Genomic DNA, 25,758 nt, shown 5'->3' on the forward strand with positions numbered 1-25,758 from the left:
TTTAATTTTAACTGGCTCCATGCTCAAAGTGGATCTTGAACTCACGACTCCGAGATTAAGAGTCACATGCTCTACCAGCTGAGCCAGCGAGGAACCACCAGTATTCTAATTTTTAAAAATTTACAATAAACATTTTATATCATCAAATATTGACCATAAAACTTTTAGGAGAAAACCTTTGGGACCTAGCACTAAGTGAAGTAGAAGACACCAAAAACATGATCCATATAAAAAAATTTGATAAACTGCACTTCATCAAAATTAAAAATTTTGTTCTGCAAAAGATCTTGTTAAGAGGATAAGAAGACAACTAACAAACAGGGAGAAAATACTTGCAAACCACATATCTGACAAAGGATTCACATCTGGACTATATAAAGAACTCTCATATAAACCATTTAGTTAACACGGAGGACACTGGGAGAAGGAGCGGAGAAGGGAGTTGGGGGAAATCGGAGGGGCAGACAAACCATGAGACACTGTGGACTCTGAGAAATATACTGAGGGTTTTGGAGGGGAGTGGGTGGGGGGTTGGTTGAGCCTGGTGGTGGATATTAAGGATGGCACGTATTGCATGGAGCACTGGGTGTGCTGCATAAACAATGAATTTTGGAACATTGAAAAAAATAAAATTTTTTTAAAATGGGCAAAAGATATGAACAAAACATTTCATCAAAGAGGAAAGATATATAAATGGCAAACAAGCACATCAAAAGATGTTCACTACCATTAGTCATTAGGGAAAAGCGAATTAAAACTACAGTGAGATATCCCTACACCCCTATTAGAATGGCTAAAATTTAAAAAAAAAAAAAATGGTAGCACCAAATTCTAGTGAGAATGAGGAGGAACTGGACCACTCACACACCTCTGGGAGGAATGTAAAATAGTACAGCCACCCTGGAAAAAGAGTATAGCAGTTTCTTCAAAAACTAAACATAAATCTGCCATTGTGTAACACACTCCACTCCAGTCAGATAATTGCTGTCGGCCTTGACGGTGGCACAACTTCCTTTGTTCTGTTGTAACTTGTATATAGGAAAAACAGATCTTTGCGCTTATATCTTACCCAATTTGGGCCACATCATTGGTCTCCTACTCTTCCTCAGGCCATTCTTTGGATTGCTGAAGATATTAAAGGATATAATGGTCTCTTTTTGAGTCCCAAATATGGACTCTACTCATCTCAAATCTTTCTGTAAGGGAAATTCTAATATTCAGAACCTGAATCCCAGGTACATGACTTCATGTTTTATACTTCCTTGGGAAGCGCTGGTGTACTTTTCTTTTATAAATCAATACTCAATATTTCACAATTGATATTCCTTTTATGGCTCGACATTAAAAAACATATCTACAGGGGCGCCTGGGTGGCTCAGTTGGTTAGGTATATGACTTGGGCTCAGGTCATGATCCCTGGATCCTGGGATGGAGCCCTGCGCTGGGCTCCCTGCTCAGCAGAGTCTGCTTCTCCTTCTGCACTTCCCCCCCTCCTTGTGCTCTCTCAAATAAATAAATAAATAAATAAATAAATTTAAAAATAAATAGAATAAAAACCATCCCCACAATGAAAAAAAATCAAGCATGTACTAACTAAACATGTCTTAGCAACTACACTCTTGGGCATTTATCTCAAAAAATAAAAACCTATGTTCTATAAAAACCTGTACTTAAATGTTCACAGCAGCTTTAATAATAATAGTCCAAAATTATAAATAGTCCAGATATCCTTCAACTGGTAAATGGTCAAACTGTATTACATCCATACCATGGAACACTACTCAACAGTGAAAAGGAACCCACTTTCATTATAGGGAACACCTTGGATGAATCTCAAAGACATCATGCTGTGAGAAAAAAGCCAATCTCAAAAGGTTATATACTGTGTGACTCCACTTATAGAACATTCTCAAAATGACAAAATTTTAGAGCTAGAGAATAGATTAGTGATTGCCAAGTTAGGAAGGGTAGAGAAGATGGGATGTGAATATAAAGGGACTGGTAGGGGTGCTTGGGTGGCTCAGTGGGTTAAAGCCTCTGCCTTCAGCTCAGGGTCCTGGGTCCTGGGACCCAGCCCCACATTGGGCTCTCTGCTCACAGGGAGCCTGCTCCCTCCTCTCTCTCTCTCTCTGCCTCCCTCTCTGCCTACTTGTGATCTTTGTCTGTCAAATAAATAAAATCTTTGAAAATAAATAAATAAAGGGACTGGTAACACAAGAGATGTCTCTGTGGTAATGAAACATTTCTGTATTTTATGGTGGCAGTTACACAAATTAACACGATTAAATTGAATAAAAACACACAAATGAATGCATATAAAAGCTGATGAAATCTGAACAAGGTCTGTGGATTGTGCCAATCTCAATTTCCTAGTTTTGATACTATACTGTAGTTAGGTAAGATGCTATCATTGGGGTAAATTGGCTGAAGGGTATACAAACACTGGTTTGGGATTTGCTTCTTGTGGGGTTTTTGTGCAACTTCCCATGGACCTATAATTATTTCAAAATAAAAAGTATAAACAAAACCTTCACTAACCCTACTTTTCCTAAGAAAAGCCATCCCAAAATAATTGTCTAAGCTCACCCACCATGACTCAAAAGTCCTATCCCACTCTAACCTCCCTCCAAACCACTAACACACAGCAGCCAGTCAACTTTTGAAACCTCAACATTTAATCACTCCCTCTTCTTAAAAATCCTTTGAAAGTCTCCCAATGCTCTTAGAATAAAATTCCATGTGGGTAAAATAAAATAAAAAACCTGCTGTGATGTAGCCTCTCTCCAGTGTCATTCCACACCATCTCTGTTCCACGAAGAACAGTCCCACTCAGTGAAGTAGAAGACGCCACCTTCTAGTTCTGGAAATTGCCAAGAGCTTTCCAGCTTTAAAGCCTTAGCATAAGCCACGCCCTCTCCAGAAAGCAGAGAAAGACGGTGGTTTTTAATGTGACCTCCAAACTTCAAATCACAGGACACTCACTTGTGCAAGCTTTGATTAGCAACTGAGCGGCTTCTCACAGGGGCAACTCTATGCAGTGTTTGCCAGGAACCGACTGATTTAAGAACTGGTCCCGGTCTTCCAAGCAACACCAGGGATGCCAGCAAATAAACAGTTTATTTGATTGCTTCGTGTGGTGGGTCCTTTAAGCCTCAAAACGACCACCTACGGGCAAGACTAGGATCCTACTCACAACTGAGCCTTTAAGGAGCTATAGTAACCCACCCAAGGACTGAATAGGAAGTGGAGGGGTGCTATTCAAAACCAGAACTGCTCTAGACCTCTCTACTCATCGCTGCCTTGTTCTGCATCCGGCACGCAACACAACGAATGAATCCTACAAGGGAACGCCTGGGATCCACAGGATCTTGACCTTCTCTCACGCCCGGGACAGGGAAGTAGAGCAGGGGCACAGGTCCAGCAAGAGGCACCTCGGAAAGAAGCAGTAGTAGCACAAGCGACAAGGGCAGGCCAGCGGCTACTCACCGAGTGCTGGCTCTACGGCCACCTTGGCACAGCGGCCAGGGCCTCCCCGGCGCCGGCCGGCACGCCGCAGCGAAGCCCCCGGGGAGACCCCCGCGGACCCCGCCGCAGGCACCGCTCAGGTAACGCAGCACCAGCACCATCGCGTGCGCCCCCTCTCCCGCCCTCCCTCAGCCTCCAGCTCCGCCCACTGCAGCCCGACGCTCCGCGGCTCCCCGCGCTGTCTAGCCCCGCCCCCCACTCAGGGGCCAATGAGGCGCTCACCGACGCCCCACGTGAGGGCGGTGCCAGTGGCCAATGGACGCGCGCGGCGGAGGGCGAAGGGCAGGCCAGCGGCGCCGTAGACGTGCGGCACGCTGGCTCGCTCCCTCCCTTCCTCCGGACCTGTGAGTAGAGGAGCTAGGCCTTGAGCGAGGCGGGTCTAGGGTGGTAGTTACGCTCTGCCCTTTTCCTTCTCCCACGGCTGGGTCGACTGGAAAGCTGGCCTGTCGAGTCGTGCGTCCTCGGTGTTCACCGCTCAGCGTCCTCTGGACTTTGGGAGAAAGTCGGGGCGTGACAGGGGGGTTGAAAACTCTCGTATGGGCGGGTCCAGCGGCCTCCCTGCTTCCCGCTCGGCCCGGCCCCCGCCCGCTGCTGGCCTTCGCAGGTCTCCATCCTGACCCCCGCCAGACCAAGTGCCCATGGAGGAGTGCTGGCTGTCCAGCCCTGGCCCTGGCTCCGGACGGAGGCTCTTGGTCACGGCAACGCCTGGCAGCCTGTAGTCTTCTGGCCTTGTTTTTGCGGGGCTCCCGGCGGTGTCCTCTTTGCTATTATTTAGCAGTCTGTCTCCTTAAATACTGGGTCGAGATACGGTACAGCGACTCACTTGTACCGGTCTCTTCACCCCGTTTCCTCATCTGTAAGGTGAGGGAGGTGGGCTGTGTCATCCCCAAGTGACCATCTGATCATTAAGTTTCATTCACTGTTCCCATGGCAGTTCCACACCTGTCCTCCGTGCTTGATGGCAGTTTTTAATTTTTAGGGTCAGAACAACTGAACAGAACAAAAGTAGAAGTTAAAAACTGTATTGCTGGAGGAATTTTGTTTGAATTTGGTTCCAGGTATTAGTCTGGTGGCTTGGGGAAGTCATTTCGCCTCTTTGCCTCATATCCTCCTCTGTGGACCAGGAGTACAAGCCGTGACCCTCTCAGAGGGCTCTTGTGTGGAGTACGAGAAAAAGCTCGTGGGTGTTTAGCACAGGGAAGTACAGTTGACCCTTGAAGAGCATGGGTTTGAACTATTCTGGTCCATTTACAGGCAGATCTTTTTCAATAAATCCGGTATAGTACTGTAAATGTATTTTCCTTGGGTTTTTCTTTTTCTTTTTTTTTTTTTTTTTAAGATTTTATTTATTTATTTGACAGGCAGAGATTACAAGTAGGCAGAGAGGCAGGCAGAGAGAGGAGGAAGCAGGCTTCCCGCTGAGCAGAGCACCCGATGTGGGGCTCGATCCCAGGACCCCGGGATCATGACAGGCCCAAAGGCAGAGGCTTTAACCCACTGAGCCACCCAGGCCACCCCTAGTTTACCTTATTATAAAAATACAGTATATAGGGTCACCTGAATGGCTTGGTTGGGTAAGCATCTGCCTTCAGCTCAGGTCATGATCCCAGGGACCTGGGATGAGCCACACATTGGACTCCCTGCTCAGGGGAGAGCTCCATTCTCCCTTTCTCTCTCCCTCTTCTTCGTCTGGCTGGTGCTAACCTCGCTCTGTTTCAAATGCATAAATCTTTAAAAAAAAATACAGTATAGGGGCGCCTGGGTGGCTCAGTGGGTTAAGCCTCTGCCTTCGGCTCAGGTCATGATCTCAGGGTCCTGGGATCGAGCCCCACATCGGGCTCTCTGCTCAGCGGGGAGCCTGCTTCCCCCTCTCTCTCTGCCTGCCTCTCTGCCTACTTGTGATCTCTCTCTCTGTCACATAAAAAAAAATTTAAAAAAAATACAGTATATAATACATATAACATGCAAAATATGTGTTAGCTATGTTGCTAGGCTTCTAATCAAACAGGAGTCTGTTAGTTAAATTTGAAAGGTCAGAACTTCTATGCAGATTTCAGCAGCTGAGGGGGATGGTTGCTCAAGGGTCAACTGAATAAATTACTGCTTTTATTATGTTTAAATGATTTTACTTCTGGGACAGTTGACTATTTTATTTGTGAAAACAATATAGAATGTTACTTGCTTTTCACAAATGGGAAGAAAATAAGAGATGGTTATTTGTTAAATTCAACTTTTTGTTTTGAGATCATTGTAGAGTCCCATACAGCTGTAAGGAACAATAGAGATCCTGTATACCCTTTACCCATTCTCCCCCAAATGCTAACATCTTGTGAAAATATAGTACAGTATCATAACCGGGAAACTGACATTGACACATCCCGGTGATATTATTTCCGCAGTTTTACATGTGTGTATTTGGTTCTATGTATTTTTTTGGGTTTTTTTTTTTAAGATTTTATTTATTTTTTTATTTGGTGACAGAGCAAAAGCAGGGGGAGTGACAGGCAGAGGTAGAGGGAGAAGCAAGCTCCCCGCTGAGCAGGGAGTCTGATGGGATCCCAGGACTCTGGGATCATGACCTGAGCAGAAGGCAGACACTTAACCGACTGAGACACCCAGCTGCCCTGGTTCTATGTAATTTTTACCACGTGTGTAGATTGTTGTGTTGCCACCACAGTCAAGCTACAGCACACTTCCATCACCACAAGGGATTCCTCCCGGTGCCCTTTTATAACTATACTTCTCTTCTTCAGGGCACCCCCTCCCAATCTGTTCTCCCTTTCTAAAATTTTGTCATTTCAAAAATGTCCTATAAACAGAATTATAAAGTATATCACTTTTTTGGAATTAGCTTTTTTTTACTCAGCATAATCCCTTGAAATCCATCCAAATTGTTGTATGTATCAAAGGTTTATTCATTATTGCTGAGTAGTATTTCATGGTATGGATGTACCACAATAGGTTGAACATTCACCCATTGAAGGACAACTCAGTTGTTCTAGTCCTCAGCTATTTGGAGTAAAGCCGCTATGAACATCAGTGTATTGCTTTTTGTGTGAACCTGTTTTTGTTTCTGTGGGATAAATGCCCAAGAGTCCAGTTGCTGTGTCATACATATGATAAGCGCATGTTTAGTTTGGTAAAAAATTGCTAAACTGTTTTCCAAAGTGGCTGTACCTTTATACATTCCCAGCAGCAATGTTTGAGTGATCTGGTGTCTACTTACCATCAGTAATTGGTGTTGTCACTATTTTTTATTTTAGCCATGCTGATAGATACGTAGTGGAGATGGTTATTTTTTAGTTTGCACAGCACATAGTCCGTTTGTAACTAGGTTAAATACAGAATTATACATTTCTATGGTCTGTGGTCAGACTTTCATGGGCCAGTTGAACCCAAAGTAGTGACTTGTTTACTGTGTGAGTTTGAGTACATACTTCTTAGTTTAACAAGGTGAAGTAACTCACAATACACCTGCTCTTGTATAGAATTTTTTCCTGTTTACCCTCTCCCCTAGGTTTGACTGTACATTGATTTGTTTCAATTAAGTAATTTCAAATCAAGAGCTCACCTTACATTCATTCATACATCCCCATAATGTCTTTGGTATGACACCACCCTTAGCTGAGAATTCATGTTCATCTTCCATGTATGTCAGAACCTGTAAGGTGTTACTTCAGTGAGCCCCACGTGATGTTGGCCTAGGAATGGCTTTAGGGAATTTTGCTTCCAATTCCTTTTTTTTTTTTTTTTTAAGATTTTTTTATTTATTTACTTGACAGACAGAGGTCACAAGTAGGCAGAGAGGCAGGCAGAGAGAGGGGCAGAAGCAGGCTCCCCACTGAGCAGGGAGCCCGATGCGGGCTCGATCCCAGGACCCTGAGATCATGACCGGAGCTGAAGGCAGAGGCTTAACCCACTGAGCCACTCAGGTGCCCCTTTGCTTCCAATTCCTAATGATTTCTTCAATTCTAGTTCATTAGACTTTACACACCTCAAGAATAAGAATTGGAGTCACTGATTTGCAGTGAGGTGTTGCTGTAATTTGGGGGAGGATCTGCCCAGTTCCAGTACCACCCCATCCCTCCAAATTTTATTTACCTTCAAGAATTAGTTCTTTAAAAAAAAAATAAATAAAATAAAGAATTAGTTCTTTAGCTCAGTCTTCTGAACCACTTAATTAGCCATCACTCTTAATAGTCTAGATAAGTAAAAACAGAACTTCCACTTAAAAAAAAAAAAAAAAAAACCTTACTGTTTTTAGGTAAATGGGAACTCAACCAAACCTACTCAGAAACATTTTGTGTATATCTTACTTTGAATTAGACACAGGGATCTGCCCTTCTCTAAGTTACAAGCATAATTGCAATTTTTAGAAACATTTGTCCTAAGCCAGGTTCTGATAGTAAGAAGGAGCTTTTTAAAATGATTTTAATTTCTTAATTATTTATTGAAGCAATAATTTAGTAGTGACTTTTTTTAACTTACTGTTAACATTTTTTTCCCCAATCGTTACAGCTAAATTCACCAACTCACCACTAGAGGTCTCCTCTTTCCTTATAGAAAACATTCCCAGAGGCAGCAGCTTCAATTCATCTGAAATTTCTAAAATCAATTAGCACAGGGGCAGTTGAGAATGTAAAACCTACCAATTTACTTTCTTACCTTTATTACCAAGTAAAGTTTTTTATAGTCATGTTTAAATTATTTTAAATATAACATCTTAATATTTTTAGAGATCATAGTGAGTGTAAATTTTATCTTTCCTTTAAGCTAAATTATAAGGTGAACCAAAATGAATCAAGTAAAAGTACTCAGTTTTCAGAGACCACTCTAATTTACCTGTTTAATAACAGTCTCCCTGGTTTTATCTGTCTCTATGGAAATATACCAACCATTAAAGATTACTAATTAGCAAATATTTATTAAACTCTTGCATCAGGGGGATGGCAGTGTGCTAGGTGCTAAGAAAAATGGCAATGAATAAGATGTGATCCTTGAAGTCCTTTTTGGTCTGCATACGTTTCTTTTTTTCTGCCCAACTCAAAACCCTTAATTATCCTTTAAGACCCATCTCAAAAGACATCTCTAGTGTGAAGCCTTCTCTTCACTCCCTCCTCTAGGCTTTCACAGAACTTGTTCATACCTCTATTAAGACATATTGCATGTTTGTTTGTTTTTATGTTGTCTGTCTTCTTCATTAGACTATATATTCTGTGAGGACAAGGAACCTTGTCTTTCTGTGTCTCTCCTTTGTTGTTTTTGTAATCCTACCATTGTATCTCTGGCACTGAGTATAGCAGACATTCAGTAAATACTTACTGAGAATGGATGGATGGATGGATGGATGGATGATGAATGAGGTCTTGAGGTTGAGTAAAATTTCTACAGACAGGATGGGGATGTGGGGTGGGGAGGGATGGTAAATAGAAGAGCCTATAATGAAGCTAGAAAACCCAGATAAATGAAATTGACAGCCAGTCGAGTTATCAAAGGTGGTCACAGGGGTCGCCTGGGTGGCCCAGTCAATGGGTTAAAGCTTCTGCCTTTGGCTCAGGTCATGATCCCAGAGTCCTTGGATCGAGCCGCACATTGGGCTCTCTGCTCAGCAAGGAGCCTGCTTCCTCTTCTCTCTCTGCCTGCTTCTCTGCCTACTTGTGATCTCCATCTATCAAATAAACAAATAAGTAAATAATCTTTTTAAAAAGTGGTCACAGGTGGAGAGAATTTTCCAAAAAAAGCTAGGAAGGGCTAAGAACAAGAGATTCATAGCATGGGGAAGGTTTGCAGGAATGAAGGCAGATGACTGTAGAAAAGAAATGAAGAGGAGTGCCTTCGTGGCTCAGTTTGTTAGTGTCTGCCTTCCATTCAGGTCATGATCCTGGGGTCCTGGGATCAAACCCCACATCTGGCTTTTCTGGTCAGCGGGGAGCCTGCTTCTCCCTCTCCTTCTGCCTGCCTCTCTGCCTGCTTGTGCACTCTTTCTCTGTCAAAACCTTAAAAGAGATGAAGAGGGGAGATGATCCCAGGTTCTGTCCACAGATATCATCTCTCATTGTTCTAGAACCTCAACATCTTCAGTCACTTCTTGGCTCTAAGGTGGTTCTCACTCAGGCCTCTCTCTAGTCTTCTTTTTCCCCAGTTCTAATACCATCTGGGACTGAGGAAAAAGCCCTGGACTGGAAGGAGGGAGAACTAAGTTCCAGTTGCAGTGCTGCCACCAATTAGCCATGAAACATTAAATAAGACCTTTTAAATACATGCATGTATTAATATCCCACCTTGTTCCGGAAGGGATTTATGATGTCAGCAAGTTACTTAATATTAGGGCTTCAGTTTCCTCATCTCTGGATGGTCTAGGTGGTCTAAGTTCATTCCTGTTGTCCCATTTTGTGACTTTGATTCTAATGATTTGTTGGTTATCTCCACTTAGAAGTTCTGCTAACACTTCATATTTTGAATATGAAAAGCTGGGGGTGGAGGTGGGGGAAACCTATATATAACCTGTCCTCCTGATACTGACTTCTGTTAATGACATCACCATCTAACCCTTGACCTGGGAACAAAACTTAGTGTCCTTTTCAACTATTCTGGCCCTTGCCTCAGCATCTCACTGAGCCATGTGGAATCCACTCTGTAATGGTCATTCCCATTCTTGCCCCACTTGGTCCTTTCCCATGGGCACATGTAGTTAAAGCCATTGTTAGCTGTCTCACTGTTCCGTTCTGTGGACCCTCAGCGTTGATGCTGTTGGCCAAGTAGTATTCCAAAGCACAGCTCTAACAATGCCAGTGGTCTTTGCTAAAACCTCAGTGACGCAACTGCCTCCAGCAGACAGTCCAAAGTCCCTTGCTGATCTTGCAAAACCCTTCCTGATGTGACTGTGTAAATTGATTGTCTCCTCTTCTCAGGATCCCCATGTACTCACCAAACTGAACTACAACATGCCGTAAACATTTCTGCCTCAGCTAATCAGCTGACATACTTTCTCCTGTTGAAATCCTGGTCCATTCTTATTTTAACTCTGAGGAATTTTTCAGGTTCTACCGTTTAACTACCTGGTAACTTGTTTCACCTCACTCCACCCTGCATTAATTTTTCAGCAACTCGAAGGTTGAAACCACATTTCATTTATCTTTGTTTTCCCCTGATACTGCTCACTACTAGAGAAGCTTGAACTGAAATAAATCAGATTGAAACTCAGCTCAGAAACCTAGTTTCTGAGCAAGAAAACTTTCTCAACTCATGGTTATAATTTCTTACAGCTGGAAATCATCTGAGCAAATCATCTCATTTTACAAGTGACAAAACCAAGGGTCAGCGAGGTGAGGTTACTTGCCCAGTCTTTCCTAGCTGCCCTTGGACAGGTCTGTGTTTGCACTGTTCTGGTGGTACTACTTGCAGCCTTGGCATAGAGAGGTCTGTTTTCATGTCTACTCTTCCTTCCTGGCTACAAGCATTTTAACCTCGGCACTCTGCTCCCTAGCTGATTTCGGTTTGTCATTTTGATTGGTTTCATCAACTGTGTAAGTGCAATACTGGATGGACATCTGCTGGCGATACTGTGGGCAGACTCCAACTGAGGGTTGAAGAGTGAAACTTAACATCAAGGCTGGATGTTAGAGACCCTCCAATCCAGCCCCTCTTTTCTGCAGCAAAGAAACCAAGAAACAGACAGGAGTGACTTGCTTGTTAACTTTGAGTGGTAAATGACTCATCAGCTTTATTGGCACAAGAGCACTGACTTTGAAATTGTAAAGTAAGTTACTGGATGTATGGCTCGGATTGCCAGCTAATGATCTAATATGAATACTGTTTTGTGTGTCTAGATCAAGTGATGCTGTTTGGAAAAATTTCCCAGCAGTTGTGTGGCTTAAAGAAACCCCCACGGTCATGTGACTACAGAAACTTTTGGGGCTGGTTGAATGCAGTGTTTAATAAGTAAGTTACTGTAACTGAAGTGAAGAAACATGGCCATTATTACAGCTAGATAAGTTCCCAGTAGCTAATTTGGTTATTTCTTGTATTTCAAATGCTTTTTTGTACAAGGTAGGTAATAGGATCCTAATTTTGTTTAAAAACAAATAAAATATACACACAGACATTGAATAAAGACCAGAAAAATCGATTACAAAATACTATGTTGCAGGATTTCAGTCATTTTTTTATTTGTCCTTTTGATGCCTATCAACTTTTTCTAAAATGAAAATATATTATTTTTCTAACCCAAAAAGCTCAGCAAATGTAATTTTAGAATATTCTATGGCTTCTTAAGGGATACAGTTAGCCTTTTTAATACTACCAGGGGACTCAACTTGTTCAAAAAGTGGGTGGCATTGGGCGCCTGGGTGGCTCAGTGGGTTAAGCCTCTGCCTTTGGCTCAGGTCATAATCCCAGGGTCTCTGGGCTCTCTGCTCAGCCCAGAGCCTGCTTCCCTCTCTCTGCCTGCCTCTCTGCTTACTTGTGATAAGTAAGTATTGTCTCTCTGTGTCAAATAAATAAATAAAATCTTTTAAAAAATACAAAAAAAAAACAAAAAAGTGGGTGGCATGCTTAGAAATACCATTTTGAAGGTAATGAAACTAATCTCATTGCTTAATACAGTATTAACACAACTAACTAGAGGAAAGACATCTTATTAATGTCTACATAACTAATATGTAGACATTAATAAGAGTCACTTAATGAGATTAATTTGAACATAGATTCAAAATTAGTCCCTTTTATATTTTATCATTAATAAAAACAATAACCAAATATAGTCATTTGCTCAATCCATGGTTACCGAGAACCTCCTGGTGTCAAGCACAGTGCTACATATGAATCAATGAAGACTCATGTCTGGCTGATAAACCCCTATAAAAATAATAAGCTTGACTGAGTTCACTTGGAAACAAAAACAAGGGAGCAAAAAGAGCCCTCCTACATACCTGGCTCTTCCTAACGTACTTCTCTCCCTCCTCAGTCATCTGAAAGGAAAAGTTGCTGAAGTACTATATTTATGCTGACGACTAAAGCTGAGCAGCTAGTGATTATACTAAAAATGAACTGCTTTTGCTCTTTTGCCAACAGAGTAGATTATGAACGCATCAAGGATGTGGGACCCAATAGGGCAGCATCTGAGTGGCTGCTACGCTGTGGGGCCACGGTGCGCTACCATGGCCAGGAGAGGTGGCAGAAGGACTACAACCACCTCCCAACAGGACCTCTGGACAAATACAAGATCCAGGCAATTGATGCCACTGAGTCCTGTATCATGAGAATTGGATTTGATTATCTGGGTAACTACCCTGTCATTTGCTTATGGGAAACGTGGGTGATTTGCAGTGACATCTTGTTGCAGTTGACTCACTATTTAACAGTCATAAGTGTGTTCCTTTTTACCCTTTCCAGTACCATCCAGTCTTGAGTCCTGTGTGTGATTCTTTAAAATTAAATAGAGGTTACAAACACCTTCTTCTCCTTTCTCCCTTCACTAAGCTTGTCTCTACATGCCTTTATTTCATGCTTATTAGTTTAAAATTCAAGGCCTTGTTTATCAAACTACCTTTGTCAAATTTCCATCATTTGAGAAACTCTTAGTAATGTAAGAATGATCCTACCCTATAGCTTCTGCTTGTGTGGGCATTTCTTTCCTCCAATACTTGAAACATCTGATTACAGAATGGTTCTGTCCATTAGCAACGCATGGATAGTAAATATCTTGCATGGTTATTAGGGTAACTCATCATCCAGGTCTTCCCCCTCCAGGGGACTAAGAGGTTTCCCAGGACATAGGATTTTCAGTCCTAAAACCAGAATAGTCCTGGCCAAACTAGGACAGCTGGTTATCTTAATGGTAAAGGAGATTCTTAAAATGTACCTTTTATCTCCCAGAGGGCCTACAGCACGTTGAAAAAATAAGACTATGCAAGTGTCATTATATTGAGGATGACTGTTTGGAGAGACTTGGTAAACTGGAAAATTTACAAAAAAGCATACTGGAAATGGAAATAATTTCATGTGGGAACATCACAGACAAAGGAATCATTGCTTTATATCACTTAAGGTAGGTGGTCACTGCCAAAATGGAAACTTGATGATGAGGTTAAAATGAATAATTAGAATTTAAATTTAAAAAAAGTTTTTTAAGTAAACTCCGTCTGCAGTGTGGGGCTTGAATTCTCAACCCTGAGATGAAGAGTTGCATGCTCTATCGACTGAGCCAGCCAGGGGCCTTGAATAATTAGAATTTAAAACATTTGAGAGGTGGCACCTTTTTTGATTTGGAAAAATACATAAAATGACTTAACTTTCATCTGTAATACTTTCAAACAGTTAAAATTATCAACCTTAATACATTAATGTTTTATTGCCTATCTTAGGGGACATCTCTTTAAAAAAGAAGTATTTACTTAATACTCATATTTTGGAGTGGCTGCTGCACTGTGGTGCCATGACTATAACAACCTTATTAATTATAATAATTACTGTTCATAGTAATTAAGGCACCTAGCGTGGTGCCTGCTCCAGTAAGCGGTCAGTGGGCATTTGCTATTATGCTTCCTCTTCATCTTTTTATTTTGCTATTATGCTTCCTCTTCATTTTTTCCCCATGTTCTCACACTAACCTCAGTATCACAGGAAGTTTGAGAAATTTTAAGTTTCTCTTTTTTAGTAATTTCTATAACCGATGTGGGGTTTGAACCCACAATCTCAAGATCAAGAGTTGCATGCTCTTCTGACCAAGCCAGCCAGGCATCTCCCCCTGCTTTTTTTAAGTTTATTTCTTTTTAGGAGAGAAGTTTTAAACACTGGAACCAAAAGCAGTAGATTATCTCTTACATTAGTTGAGGCTTTGAGTCTTCATTTTTTAATGAAGTTCCTTTCAGAACTTCCCTAATTTTTATCCCTTTCTAGATTAAGATTCATGTTTCATATTTCACATGCAAATGAGTTCTATGCTATAATACATATATAGTATTTGGAAAGATTCAGCTAGAATTATTGGTATAATTCAGAACAACTAAACTTCCCAAGGCCTGGCTTAGTTCCTAGCATGAATTTCATTTAAAGTAGCGCTCTTAAAATTGCTGTTCTGAAAGTCATTTTGACAGTATAGTATAGTGTGATATAAATGCATTCTGTGTGTACTTTCTTTTTTAAGCCTTTAATGGAGTCTGTTTTAATGCTGTAAGAGTAAAGACCAACTGAAGTAATTTTTTTTCTTCTTTTTCTGCAGAAACCTCAAGTATTTGTTGTTAAGTGATCTTCCTGGAGTAAGAGAAAAAGAAAATCTTATCCAAACTTTTAAGACAGCACTGCCTTCTCTGGAACTAAAATTAGACTTGAAGTAAAATAATAATATTCAATAAGTGTCTTCTTTCAATATAAAGTATCATTTAAAATTGTTGATCCTAAATAGCAGTAAATATTACATAATCATCAACAGACCTTAAGGATGTTGTATCATGATATTTCAGAAGCAGAGAGTCCATCATGTAGAAAATTAATATTCAGACACTGAAGTGACTCACTGAAGTTACTAAGTTGGAAGTAAAAATCTATGCACATTAAGTCATTTTAAGAAAAATGGAAAGCAGGTAGCAGTTTAATTCTGATATATACCTCATTTTATATAAATATCTATGTAGATAACTTTTGTTGTAGATGACGACAGAGTTCCTTAAACTGATTTAGGGCGGGGTGCCTGGGTGGCTCAGTGGGTTAAAGCCTATGACTTCGGCTCAGGTCATGATCCCAGGGTCCTGGCATCGAGCCCCGCATCGGGCTCTCTGCTCGGCAGGGAGCCTGCTTCCTCCTCTCCCTCCGCCTGCCTCTCTGCCTTCTTGTGATCTGCCTGTCAAATAAAATCTAAAAAAAAAAAAAAAAAATTAAACTGATATAGGGCACCTGGGTGGCTCAGTAGGTTAAGCATCTGCCTTAGGCTCAGGTCATGATGCCAGGGTCCTGGAATCCAGCCCCTCATCAGGCTCCCTGCTCAGCTGGGTGCCTGCTTCTCCCCCTGACTCCTCCCCTACTTGTGGTCTCTTTCTCTTTCTGTCAGATAAATAAAATCTTTAAAAAATATATTAAAAAAACTAAAAAAATTAAGTGATTTAAACATGCAACACAGATACTCTTTATTGTACTTTATCAGTAATTTGTATTACTGTTACCTTTTACTTTAAAGTTATTGAAGCATGTTACCATAAAAGTGCAATTATGAAAAACTGAAAGCTAAATTTCAGATTCATTGGTGGAGTCAATTATGAAAGGCAGTCAGTGGTTGTTGAGGCATATGTATCGCTTCCCAGGATTTGCATGCATTTCCATGATCCTACATTCCTGTGTTCTTTATAACATACGCCTTTCTTTGGCTAATTTGTCTATTTTGTAATCTTAGTCTAGGGTTTTATTAAAACTAGACATAAATACTTGGCTGAATTCAAATAGTTTTGCCAACTACAGTAGAACAGAGGAAATGATCATGAAGACCAGCCCAGTTATACTTCTTTTTTGCTTAAATTAAAAGATTGCTTTAAATAGGAAATTTTAACATGTCAATTAGAAACTAATTTTTATTCCCCCATACATGTTGGATACCTCTTCCTATGAGCTCAAGGTCATCAAAAAGAAGTATAAGTGCAAAAACAAAAAAAAGCGTAAGTGCAAAATTCAGTTTATATCTAGAGAGTAGTGACAAAGAATATCAGATATGGATGAAAACAGATCTTTAGTTTTACCCCGAAATCGCCCTGGTTCTATTACTATTAATGATATGCCAACTTGTTTGTAGATTTCTGTATGTTTGGTTTGAACATTATACTCTTAACTATAACCTTGACTAGAAATAGTTTTAAAATAAACAGTGTATGATGCAGCATTTGGGAAAAAAATGAATTTTTGTTGTGTTTAGAAGCCAGCTTATGTAAATAACACATGCCATAAATGATATACTATTTATAAATAAAATTTCCACTGTCAATTATAAAATCAGAACACAGTAAATTTTAAAAAAAAGACTAAGCTATAGAACAGTCTCATGTGAAACAGTGGTGATTCCATGCTGAACGAAGGATTACAGATGTGGTTAAATTAAGCATTGGTACACATTTAATAGAACTCATTAGAAAAAAATGAATGCTTCCATCTCAGATTTGATTATTGTGTGGTGAGGTAACTGATTCACTACAATTTAGTCCAGAACTATTTTTATATTCTGAATGGTTTTCTATAAAACTACGGAATGAATTAGGCAGTTACAGTCATCTGCCTCGTCGAATGCATTATTTTGGGTTAAAAAGGAAAACAGAAAATGTAAACAGAAGTGGGATGTCCTTCCTTGTCATTTGAATCAAAGCCAAATAAGAAGAATTAGATACTGCTGGGACTTGTATTTAACCCAGGGTCAGCTCTTTGCAAGAAGCTACATACATCGGGGAGTCTTAGGATATCATTAAACTGGCTGGAGTAGCCAAAATTATTGAACAGATGCCTGAATTTGGTGAGTTACTTAGCAGTAAGTGAATAAAGACAAATGCTGTCATGAAGGAAGTTACTAGAGCAGTAAACTAATAAGAGAATAGGAGAAAGGTTTTGAAGAGACAGTAAAATAGATTTTCAAAGACCATGGCTGGGAACCACTGAGGAAAGAGCAGCAGCAGCACCAACCAAAACTGGCAGTGAGCTACAAAAAACAGACGTGAGCTTCATCCTGCCCTTGTGTTCAGGGGACAAGGATGAAAAATCTTTTGGAATAGGAGGCGCAGCCAAGTCAAAGCTAATAACATGTCATCATGTTAAGTATCATGATACAAAGCTAAGAATACTCAGAATCGTTTTGGACTACTTATCAGTTGTTGCCAATTCTTAGCACAGTATATATATATACACACACATATATGCGTATGTATTTATATGTATATATATACGCACACATACATTATCAAAGGTTATTTCCAGGACAATATCAGTGTACAACCTAAAGTCTTTCATGGTCCAAAGACGAACTCAACAAGCAACTTCTTGCAGAGCCCAGATCGTTAAGATAGTCCTGCCTGTAGATCTGTCTCCAAGCCTGAGGCAGAGCTGGAGAGAATGAAGAACTAATTACTTTCAGGCTGATAGGCTCACTTCCTGTGAAGCCTGTGTGTCTTGTTCTACCCCTTGATTCAAGCCTTAGTCAGCTGCCAGGCTTTACACCAGTTTGTAAAGGGAACTGGGTCACCTGGGGAGGGGTTGTAAAAACCCATCCTGCCTGCAAAAATGACTAAGGTGCAGCCTTTACTAAAGCTAATGACAAAAGTATATGTAACAAATGTCTATAAACATCATTAAATATGCAAGCAAATAATGCTGTTACGATAATCCATGATTTTAATTATTTTGAACGACTCTTCAATAGTCTAAAAATGTTTTAAAAATATGAAAATCTAGATATAGAGCAAGCAGAAAATAGAATTATAAGCATTTTGATTTCAGGAACTAAAACTTCTTAAATATGATGTTAAGACAGTCTGAAAGGCAGGGTATAGGACTCAAGGCAAATCTCTGCAAGAAATACATATGGGTATTTTGTAATCCATTTCTCACTGGTTATGTATGGTACAATAAAAGCATAAATCCTTACATTTCTAATTTTGCCAGAGATAGGGATAGTAGGTACAGTTTATATTTCTATCCATTAGCTCAGCTGCTTAGATACAACAAAAATGCAAATGAAAATCCAAACAAGTGTTTCCGTTCTGGTCACCATCGTGAAGCCTGGAAGGCTGCCTCTGGAAGTTCCCTTTCTCTTCTGCCAGGTGGCCTCCCCCGGTTTGTGACTTATGTTTTCTCCTGGTATCCTTTCGATATGGTGATTGTTTTCAAACAAATGTATACGTTTCGTTTTCTCCAAATTATTGACTAACTCCTTTTTCATCATCTAGCTCCAAGCTCCTTAAATGTTTGGAAATTGGTAGTTCATTTTCTTCCTATTCCAGTAGTAATTCTTATTATCCAAAGCTGGAAGGAAGCCACTGCTGGTCAGCTGAGGAAGGGCCTGCAACTGCAAATACAAAACACAGGGTGAGGTTCAATGCCGTGCATTCTTTTCGTTGTTGAGTACATATAAAAAAAGAGGTAAGTCAGTCAATTTTTCAGCACAGAAATACTTTTTCTGCACAGAATCCAGGACCTAAGGGAGGACAAAATGCTTAAATGTGTTCCCTTTTTAAAGATTTACTTTATATTAAAAAGCAAAATACGCACATTCAAGAAAATTTAGAGAATATGAAAAAGAAAAATTGACTTAATATTATTGGAAAAAATAGATTTTCAGGAGGTAAGAGCTTGCTGGGACCTCAGGGATCATTTAAGCCAATGTTTGTCTTAACAGCAAAGAAAGCTGACATCTGGAGCACTTAAGTGATTTGCCTTCTTACCCTTTTGTTAAAAAGGCAAACGGATCCCTCATGCTCCCAGTAAATGTTTAAGTTTATTGTCAATATCAAATGAAAAGAGAAAATACAAAAAATATATGTATTTTGTACTACATGGCCTTAGGTATCTGCAAAGTGGTTACTTTTTAATACTTCAAACAGCTGAATCCTTCAAGACCTAAATGCAATACATCAATTAGTGGGTTCCCCCATTCGTTCAAGTAGAAATATTCCTATCAAGATCCTTTGCTTTGGACACAAAGGAACAACAAACTAAGTGGTAACTCTGGGGTCATGTATTCCAGCCTGTTTTGTTACCTGGGTCATATATGACAGAATAAAATAAAGCTTTCTTAATTTTGTAACTCTGGTCTATCTAAGGACCCTGCAGTTTATGTTGTACCTGCTCCTAAGGGACTGTCCATCCTCTTCTCTCCTCCAAACCTCACATACACCACCCAGATGCCACTCAGCACACTGGGCAGCAGAGGCTGCCAAGGGAAAGACTAGGACATAATAATTTATAGATTAAGGACTCCCTAAGCAGATCCAGAAGGGACCGGGAGTAGCCAGCTCAGCTTAGTTATGGTTCCAGTTACAGTCCATTCTAAATTACTAGAGCTTTTGGCTTATAACAAGATGCTTAACATAAGGCTACTTTGCCTAACTTCATCCAATCATGTTCTTCACGGGCTCCCTGTGTGCAGATGGGATGCTTTTCTCTGATAAAATGAGCTGTTCCCACTGATATCACTGAGAGCACGAACCACCAAATCTACCCTAGCCCACTCTTAATATTAAAGGATTCGAGGGGAAACTGGTTCCATTTTTGGATCAACCTGGAATGTCAGTCAATACCGAAAGTAAAGATGATGACAGAGAGCTGCCTGGGAAAAACTGGATTTCATTCTCCAGAGCACAAAAAGCAGGCTCCGGGGGACTCATGCACAACACCCACCCACCATCCCCCAGCCCCGGCCCTGGGGGGCTGCTTTGTGGCAGCAGGGAAGAAACTGTGGGACAAGGACACCTACAGGATGTAGGGAGAAGGGGCCCTGGGACTCAGATGCGTCTGGTGCCCTGGCTGAGAGACAGTGGGTCCCTTCTCCTGGTGCTGGAATGAGGATGCGGGACGGCAAGCCGCACTTGCCACCTCCAGTCGAGCTACAGATTCTCTGCACCAGGTGGCAGACCTGAGATCTTTTGAAAGTGCAACCAGGATGCTTCCGTGAAAGAGCGCCCCGTGTTTACCCCAGGCAGGTGCTTTCGGCTCTGTCTCAGGGTCTTCCTTAGTGGCCGGTCAAGCTCTTTGGCCGAAGTGCCCATTTCTCTGATGCTGTCAAAATAGGGATGCTGCAACAGCTGTTCACATGTCCATCTCTCGGCAGGATTCATGTGGAGGCAGCCCTACAAGAACAGAAAAAGACCCCGGTCTTACTTGTTTAAAACTGTGTTAACTTATTAAGATCATTTTTTTTTTTTTGTTCTTGAGAGGTCAAACCCATGGGTTGGGAACAGGAAGGGGGGAAATTAGGGAAAAAAAAAACCCACACCAATTGTGATTTGGGTTCCTTCCACAATTACTTCTAAATGGATAACCACAAAATAAGTAAATAAATAGTTTCTAGAAATAGTAACCAAAAAATCATTGTCTTCACCTTGTTCTGTTGTGGAGGCAGTTGGCACTCTGCCCTGAGGGAGTAGGATATGATTTTTGAGTTCGCCTCAGTATCCAACTGGAATAATCCACTTAACCAGTTTGGTCCCTTGTGTATACTTTGTAAAAATACAGGTTTTTATTTAAAAAATAAGACCTACATGTGGTAAAAATTAAAATTCATACAGAATATAGCCAAGTCTCCTCAGCACTCTAGTTCTTCCGTTCCCCCTTCCAGATTCAGCTTCTCCTTTTTCTCTGGTATATTCTTCCAGAAATACTCTATGCATTACAGCATACATATGCACACATGGAAGGAGAGGCATAATATACATGCCTTTGTATTACATCATTCTTAACTATTTGCATTAAGTAGGCCAGAAGGCTCATACCTGGATAGATTAAATCTCACAATTATATACCCCAAGGAACTGTCTCAATTTTTAAATTATATTATAATGCATCAGTAAATGTATTAAACACTTTGAAATGGGTGGGGCATGGATTGTAACTTGCAAATGTTTTACTTGGTACCTGATTTTACATAAGAGCAATATAGGTCTGAAAAATAAAAGTTTTAAAATCAAAACCTAATTTCAGTATACTGGGTGGGGATTGGGGGGGGGGGGGTCATTGACAGCTCTTTGTGTCCATGGGTTCTACACCAACACTTTAATAAAACCACCTTTTTTGCACCAAAACAAAAAAACGTATACTAGGGGTTGGCTATTTAAATGGATACTATGGGGCAACCCCCTGGGGTCCCCTTTCTCCTTGGGAGCTTTGTACTATCACTTGGCTATGGCTCAATAAACCTTGCTTTGCTGGGAGCGCCCCCCCCCTCCACCGCCCCCCGCAAATAAATAAATAAATGGATCCTATGGCCCAATATTTTTTGAAGAAAAGGATCCTTTTGTAAAACAAGTACTATGCATCTGAAGTGTCTATTTTCTGTAAACTAGACTTCAAGTACAAAACGTTGGGCTTCTTTAAAGTGAAAAACACCTACAGATGTTTTCATTATAACTGAATGTGAATAAAAATTGAAAGTATTTATACTTCTCAAAGGAAAAGGAGAATTCTCAAAGGAATGTTTTTCCATTCATGGAGTAACAGTAATCATTCAGACACCGCTCTCACCCCCCAACACCAGCTACTGCGTCGCCATGATTTTACCTTTAAGAGCCCCAGGGCAGGAAAAGAGATGTTTGGAAATTTTAATTCAAGTGACTCCTGTTTTAAAAAGAAGAAAAGAAAAGGGGGTTTTATTTACAGAGGGTATTGAAAGATAAGGTGACCTCAGATCATTGTCTCCTGAGTGAATGAAGCAACTTCCCCCGGGCACCTTCCTCCCCTTCTCCACCCTCTGCTCACCCACCTCCCAGCTGAAACAACCTCCTGTTGCCTGTTTCACAAGCTCCCTCTCTCTCCACCTGCAAACTTCTTTTCCAAATTTTCCTCCTCACCACTCCCTTCACTTCCCAAAGCCCTGACGCAGGTAGCACCTTATGAGGGAACATTAATTAATGAGAGAAAAAAACCCACTTGTGAAACACTTGTGTTGTTTCTTTTCTGCGGCCTCAATTTCTATAACTTGCCTTTCCTCAGAACAATTTTTGGCGTTTATATTAGCATTTAAAAGAGGCCCTGGTTTTTGCATTTATTGACAGTTACATAAAGGAAGCTTCAAAATAGATATTTTTTTTCCCCTACCTAGGTGAACAGATGCTTCTAGGTCTTTCTGGAATAAACACTGTTTTCTCCTCCTACAAGAGCCTGCTGTTTCCCTATTCATCTTACTGTTTAAAGAGTCTCGGGGCAGGCATTCATCAATCTCCCTTTGGCCATATAAGGCTATTTTGCTTCAGTCACATGCTGGAGACAATCAGGAATAACAAGCACTATAAAGCAGGAGGAATGCCGGATGTCAGGCGGACAGACCGGCCAGTCACAGTGAGACACCACTAACAGAGGCTAATTAAGGAGGGCAGCTGGAGTGCAGGGCAAGGATAAAAAATGACAGTTGTGAGCCCGAGGCTGGAGTGACTGGCCAGGCTCATCTAATGAAATACGACTCTGGGTGGTGTGCGCAGAGTTCTTTTGGATGGGGAATCAGCCCCCAAACCACTGCATTCCCAGTGTGCACTTACTAATCACTGATAAGGGTAAGAGATAAGAGCCTCAGTTTCGATGTTCCCTTAAGATGGGGGGGTCTTACAGCAGATTTGTATTAGAACCTTGAAAGGAGTCTCCCTCGCCCCCCCTTAGCTTCATTATTTCTCTTGTTGGGGCACCTGGGTAGCTCAGTGGGTTAAGCATCTGCCTTCAGCTCAGGTCCTGATCTCAGGGTGCTGGGATTGGTCTGCAATGGGTTCCCTGATGGGCGGAGAGCCTCCTTCTCCCTTTCTCACTCCCCCTGGTTGTGTTCCGTCTCTCACTGCATCTCTATCTGACAAATAAATAAATAAGAAATCTTAAAAAAAAAAAAAAAACTATCTTGTTGTTTCTGCATGTTAAATCCAAGCACTGCTGGGGACTGACAGGGCATTGCTGACACTGAGCTCTGCGTCTCGGCAGCAAGGCCTGGGATGAGGCTGGCCGGGTGGCCGAGATAGGAGGGCCCATCCTGCTGCCTTGGGCTTCGCTGGTTTCCCAAGCGCCAGAAACCCGAAGGCCTCCCTCCGGCAGGGAGAATGACCAGCAGAGGGGCTGGGGCACAGATGTTCCAGCCGGGCAGGCAGCCCCCGCATTGCGTCTTCCTGTGTTTCTGTCAACAGGAAATCCCCTGCAGGACTGCCTCTGGGAAACTTTGGGAAGCTTTTTACATTTATAAAGCCTGTGTTGTTTCTGAGTCTTCACTGGTAGACAAGCAAGCAGGAAATCACTAAGTGATATTTAGTGTGGAACTGGGAATGTCCAGGTCACGAGGGAACCAGCTGGGTCACCTCCCATATGCCAGGTGTCATTCCTGCCTCTCCGTCCCAGCATGCTCCCAGCATGACCCACTTTTCCTGTTCCTAGGGGTGCAGGGGCAGGAGGCAGTGGGGACAGTGAAAGCCTCCAACCGTGGGACAAGCCAAGAGGTTGGGCTCAAATGGAACTTGACAGAACTTCCATCTGGAGACTGAGCAATCAGAGACTTGGTTTCACTTTGAAAATGTCTTCCTCAGACAGTAGAAAATCATGATTTCACAAACCTTAACTGTGCTCTGAAATATTTTTTGATTATAATATAGGCTCATCAGAGGACATTCAAAAAATATTTAAAAAACATAAAGAGAGAAAGAAATCACACCACCACGAAGAGATACCCACTGTTAATATTTTGGTATATGTCCTTGCTAACCACTTATTTCACGGATGTAAAAATCTTTGCATGATTTTCCAGAAGTTGTCATGTTATTTTATATTTATATATGTAAATACATGTATACTTGAATTGTATATTTATTACACATTTATTAAAGTTTTGTCAAATCATATATACTGTCTTATAACCTTTTTATTTAGCAATACACCGTGGACTTTATATTTTCAGATGAATACATATAAATCTATTTTTACTAGCTCTGTGATATTTCTATTATAAGAATATACCATAACTTATTTTATGAATCCCCTACTGATGGAACACTAAAGGAAATAATTTCTATTAAAGAATGCCACATGTTGGGGCACCTGAGTGGCTCAGTGGGTTAAAGCCTCTGCCTTTGGCTCAGGTCATGATCCCATAGTCCTGGAATTGAGCCCTGCTTTGGGGGCTTTCTGCTCAACAGGGAGCCTGCTTCCTCCTCTCTCTCTCTCTCTCTCTCTCTCTGCCTGCCTCTCTGCCTACTTGTGATTTCTGTCAAATAAATCAATAACATCTTTAAAAAAAAAAAAAAAGAATGCCACATATTTATGCCCCGTCTCATGGTTTCACTGCAATAAATTCTTGAAAGCAGATTAAGAGTATGCACAAATTTTTTAGTTTAAAAAAATGAGTATTTTCTCCACCTTGGCCACAGAGGACAGATACCAGAATGAGGCTGGCCAAGCAAATTCATCACCACATGTTCTGGGCAGTAAGAGTATGGTAGAGTAGGGGACTTGGGCAATGCTGGATTTTCCTGGACAACTCATTGTGTGAGCTACCTATCGCTTCAGCTGCTGAAAATGATGACTGAACAGGTGAGGTTAGGACAGGCAGCTCTGCATTCCTGTCCAACATGCTGGCTAGCCTCTGCTCTCAGCAACTTCTAAATTCTCACTGAAGGCTAGGGTCTGCTCGCCAATTTGCCCCACTTTTCTTTTTCATGTTGAGTCTCACTTTCCAGTGCAGAGTGGGCCCTGGGGCTCAGGCAGGTAACTACTAACATCCAGTTAGCCTGCAACTCCCCATGGAAAGAGAATCATCACCATTCACACCCCTGGTAACCTTTGCCCTGACTTGCCGGGATGCTTTCCAAATCAGGTCACTCACCGTATCTTCAGGGTCTGGAATTTTCACCCCACTGAAGTACTGATTTGTGCTAAATACTTGTTGGTGCCTAGGAATGAGATCTCCTTTGGACAAGAAGAAAGAGGCGGGTAAAATGAGACTGATTAGCAAGTTAGCAAATACAGTTTTTCTCCATTATGCTATGTCTCTGCCTATAACCAGTGAAGGCTGTCGTCTGCTCTTCCAGTCAGAGGGAGGCACTGAGGCAGCCCTCCCCAGCATGTCCTGGGACCTGAGGGGACGAAGTCCTCTGTCAGGTGTAGAGGAGGCATGCGTGGATACTGAATGCTATGAGGCCATTACCCCTCAAGGACTCACAATGTACTGAGGGAATCCAAACAGCTCAGAAGCACATACACACACACACACACACACACACACACACACACACACACACACACAAAATAATGCTTTTTAAAAAAACAGCCAGAGTGCAACAAGTACAAAGCAAAATCATATTCATTGAATTATGATGGGTCAATATAAAAGTGTATTGGCTTAGCACTTAGAATACTGCCTGTTAACAAATATCTGAGGAAAGAAGGGAGGGAAGGATGAAGAGAGGAAAGAAGGAAGAGGGATGAAAGGAGAGAAGGAAAGAAAAGGGAGGGAAGGATGGAAGGAAGGGAAGAAGGGAAGGAGGAAATCATGGAAGATCTTCTAGCTAGAAGGAATGCATTTCCAAATGGGAA

At 41.3% G+C, this 25,758-nt stretch overlaps 3 protein-coding genes across 4 annotated transcripts in view; 1 reads left to right on the forward strand and 2 right to left on the reverse strand.

Moving 5' to 3' along the window:
* Positions 1-3,626, reverse strand: part of LOC111140398 (L-2-hydroxyglutarate dehydrogenase) — a 43,998-nt gene extending 40,372 nt beyond the window's left edge. The window contains exon 1 of the mRNA XM_022492664.1: positions 3,487-3,626. Coding sequence (XP_022348372.1) covers positions 3,487-3,626 — 140 coding nt within the window. The remainder of the gene's footprint in view (positions 1-3,486) is intronic.
* Positions 3,627-3,810: 184 nt separating this feature from the next.
* Positions 3,811-15,205, forward strand: LOC111160753 (ATP synthase, H+ transporting, mitochondrial Fo complex subunit s (factor B)). The gene is made up of 5 exons (XM_022524088.1): positions 3,811-3,869; positions 11,355-11,466; positions 12,598-12,806; positions 13,402-13,573; positions 14,747-15,205. The coding sequence occupies exons 2-5, from the start codon at positions 11,363-11,365 to the stop codon at positions 14,859-14,861; spliced, it is 600 nt and encodes a 199-aa protein (XP_022379796.1). The 5' UTR covers positions 3,811-3,869; positions 11,355-11,362; the 3' UTR covers positions 14,862-15,205.
* A 2,889-nt stretch (positions 15,206-18,094) lies between these two features.
* The window catches only part of LOC111138669 (cyclin dependent kinase like 1), a 53,604-nt gene continuing 45,940 nt past the window's right edge, over positions 18,095-25,758 (reverse strand). The window contains exons 6-9 of one of the 2 annotated variants that reach the window (XM_022490680.1): positions 25,049-25,131; positions 21,763-21,819; positions 20,181-20,336; positions 18,095-18,556 (exon numbers count right to left, since the gene is read on the reverse strand). In XM_022490680.1, the coding sequence (XP_022346388.1) occupies positions 18,449-18,556; positions 20,181-20,336; positions 21,763-21,819; positions 25,049-25,131 (404 nt within the window). In that variant the 3' untranslated portion in view covers positions 18,095-18,448. Of the gene's footprint in view, positions 18,561-20,148; positions 20,337-21,762; positions 21,820-25,048; positions 25,132-25,758 lie in introns of both variants that reach the window. The other variant, XM_022490679.1, reaches the window with a different exon arrangement.

This window comes from Enhydra lutris, unplaced genomic scaffold (assembly GCF_002288905.1).
Source record: "Enhydra lutris kenyoni isolate GAN:26980312 unplaced genomic scaffold, ASM228890v2 scaffoldscaffold4, whole genome shotgun sequence".
NCBI lineage: Eukaryota > Metazoa > Chordata > Mammalia > Carnivora > Mustelidae > Enhydra > Enhydra lutris.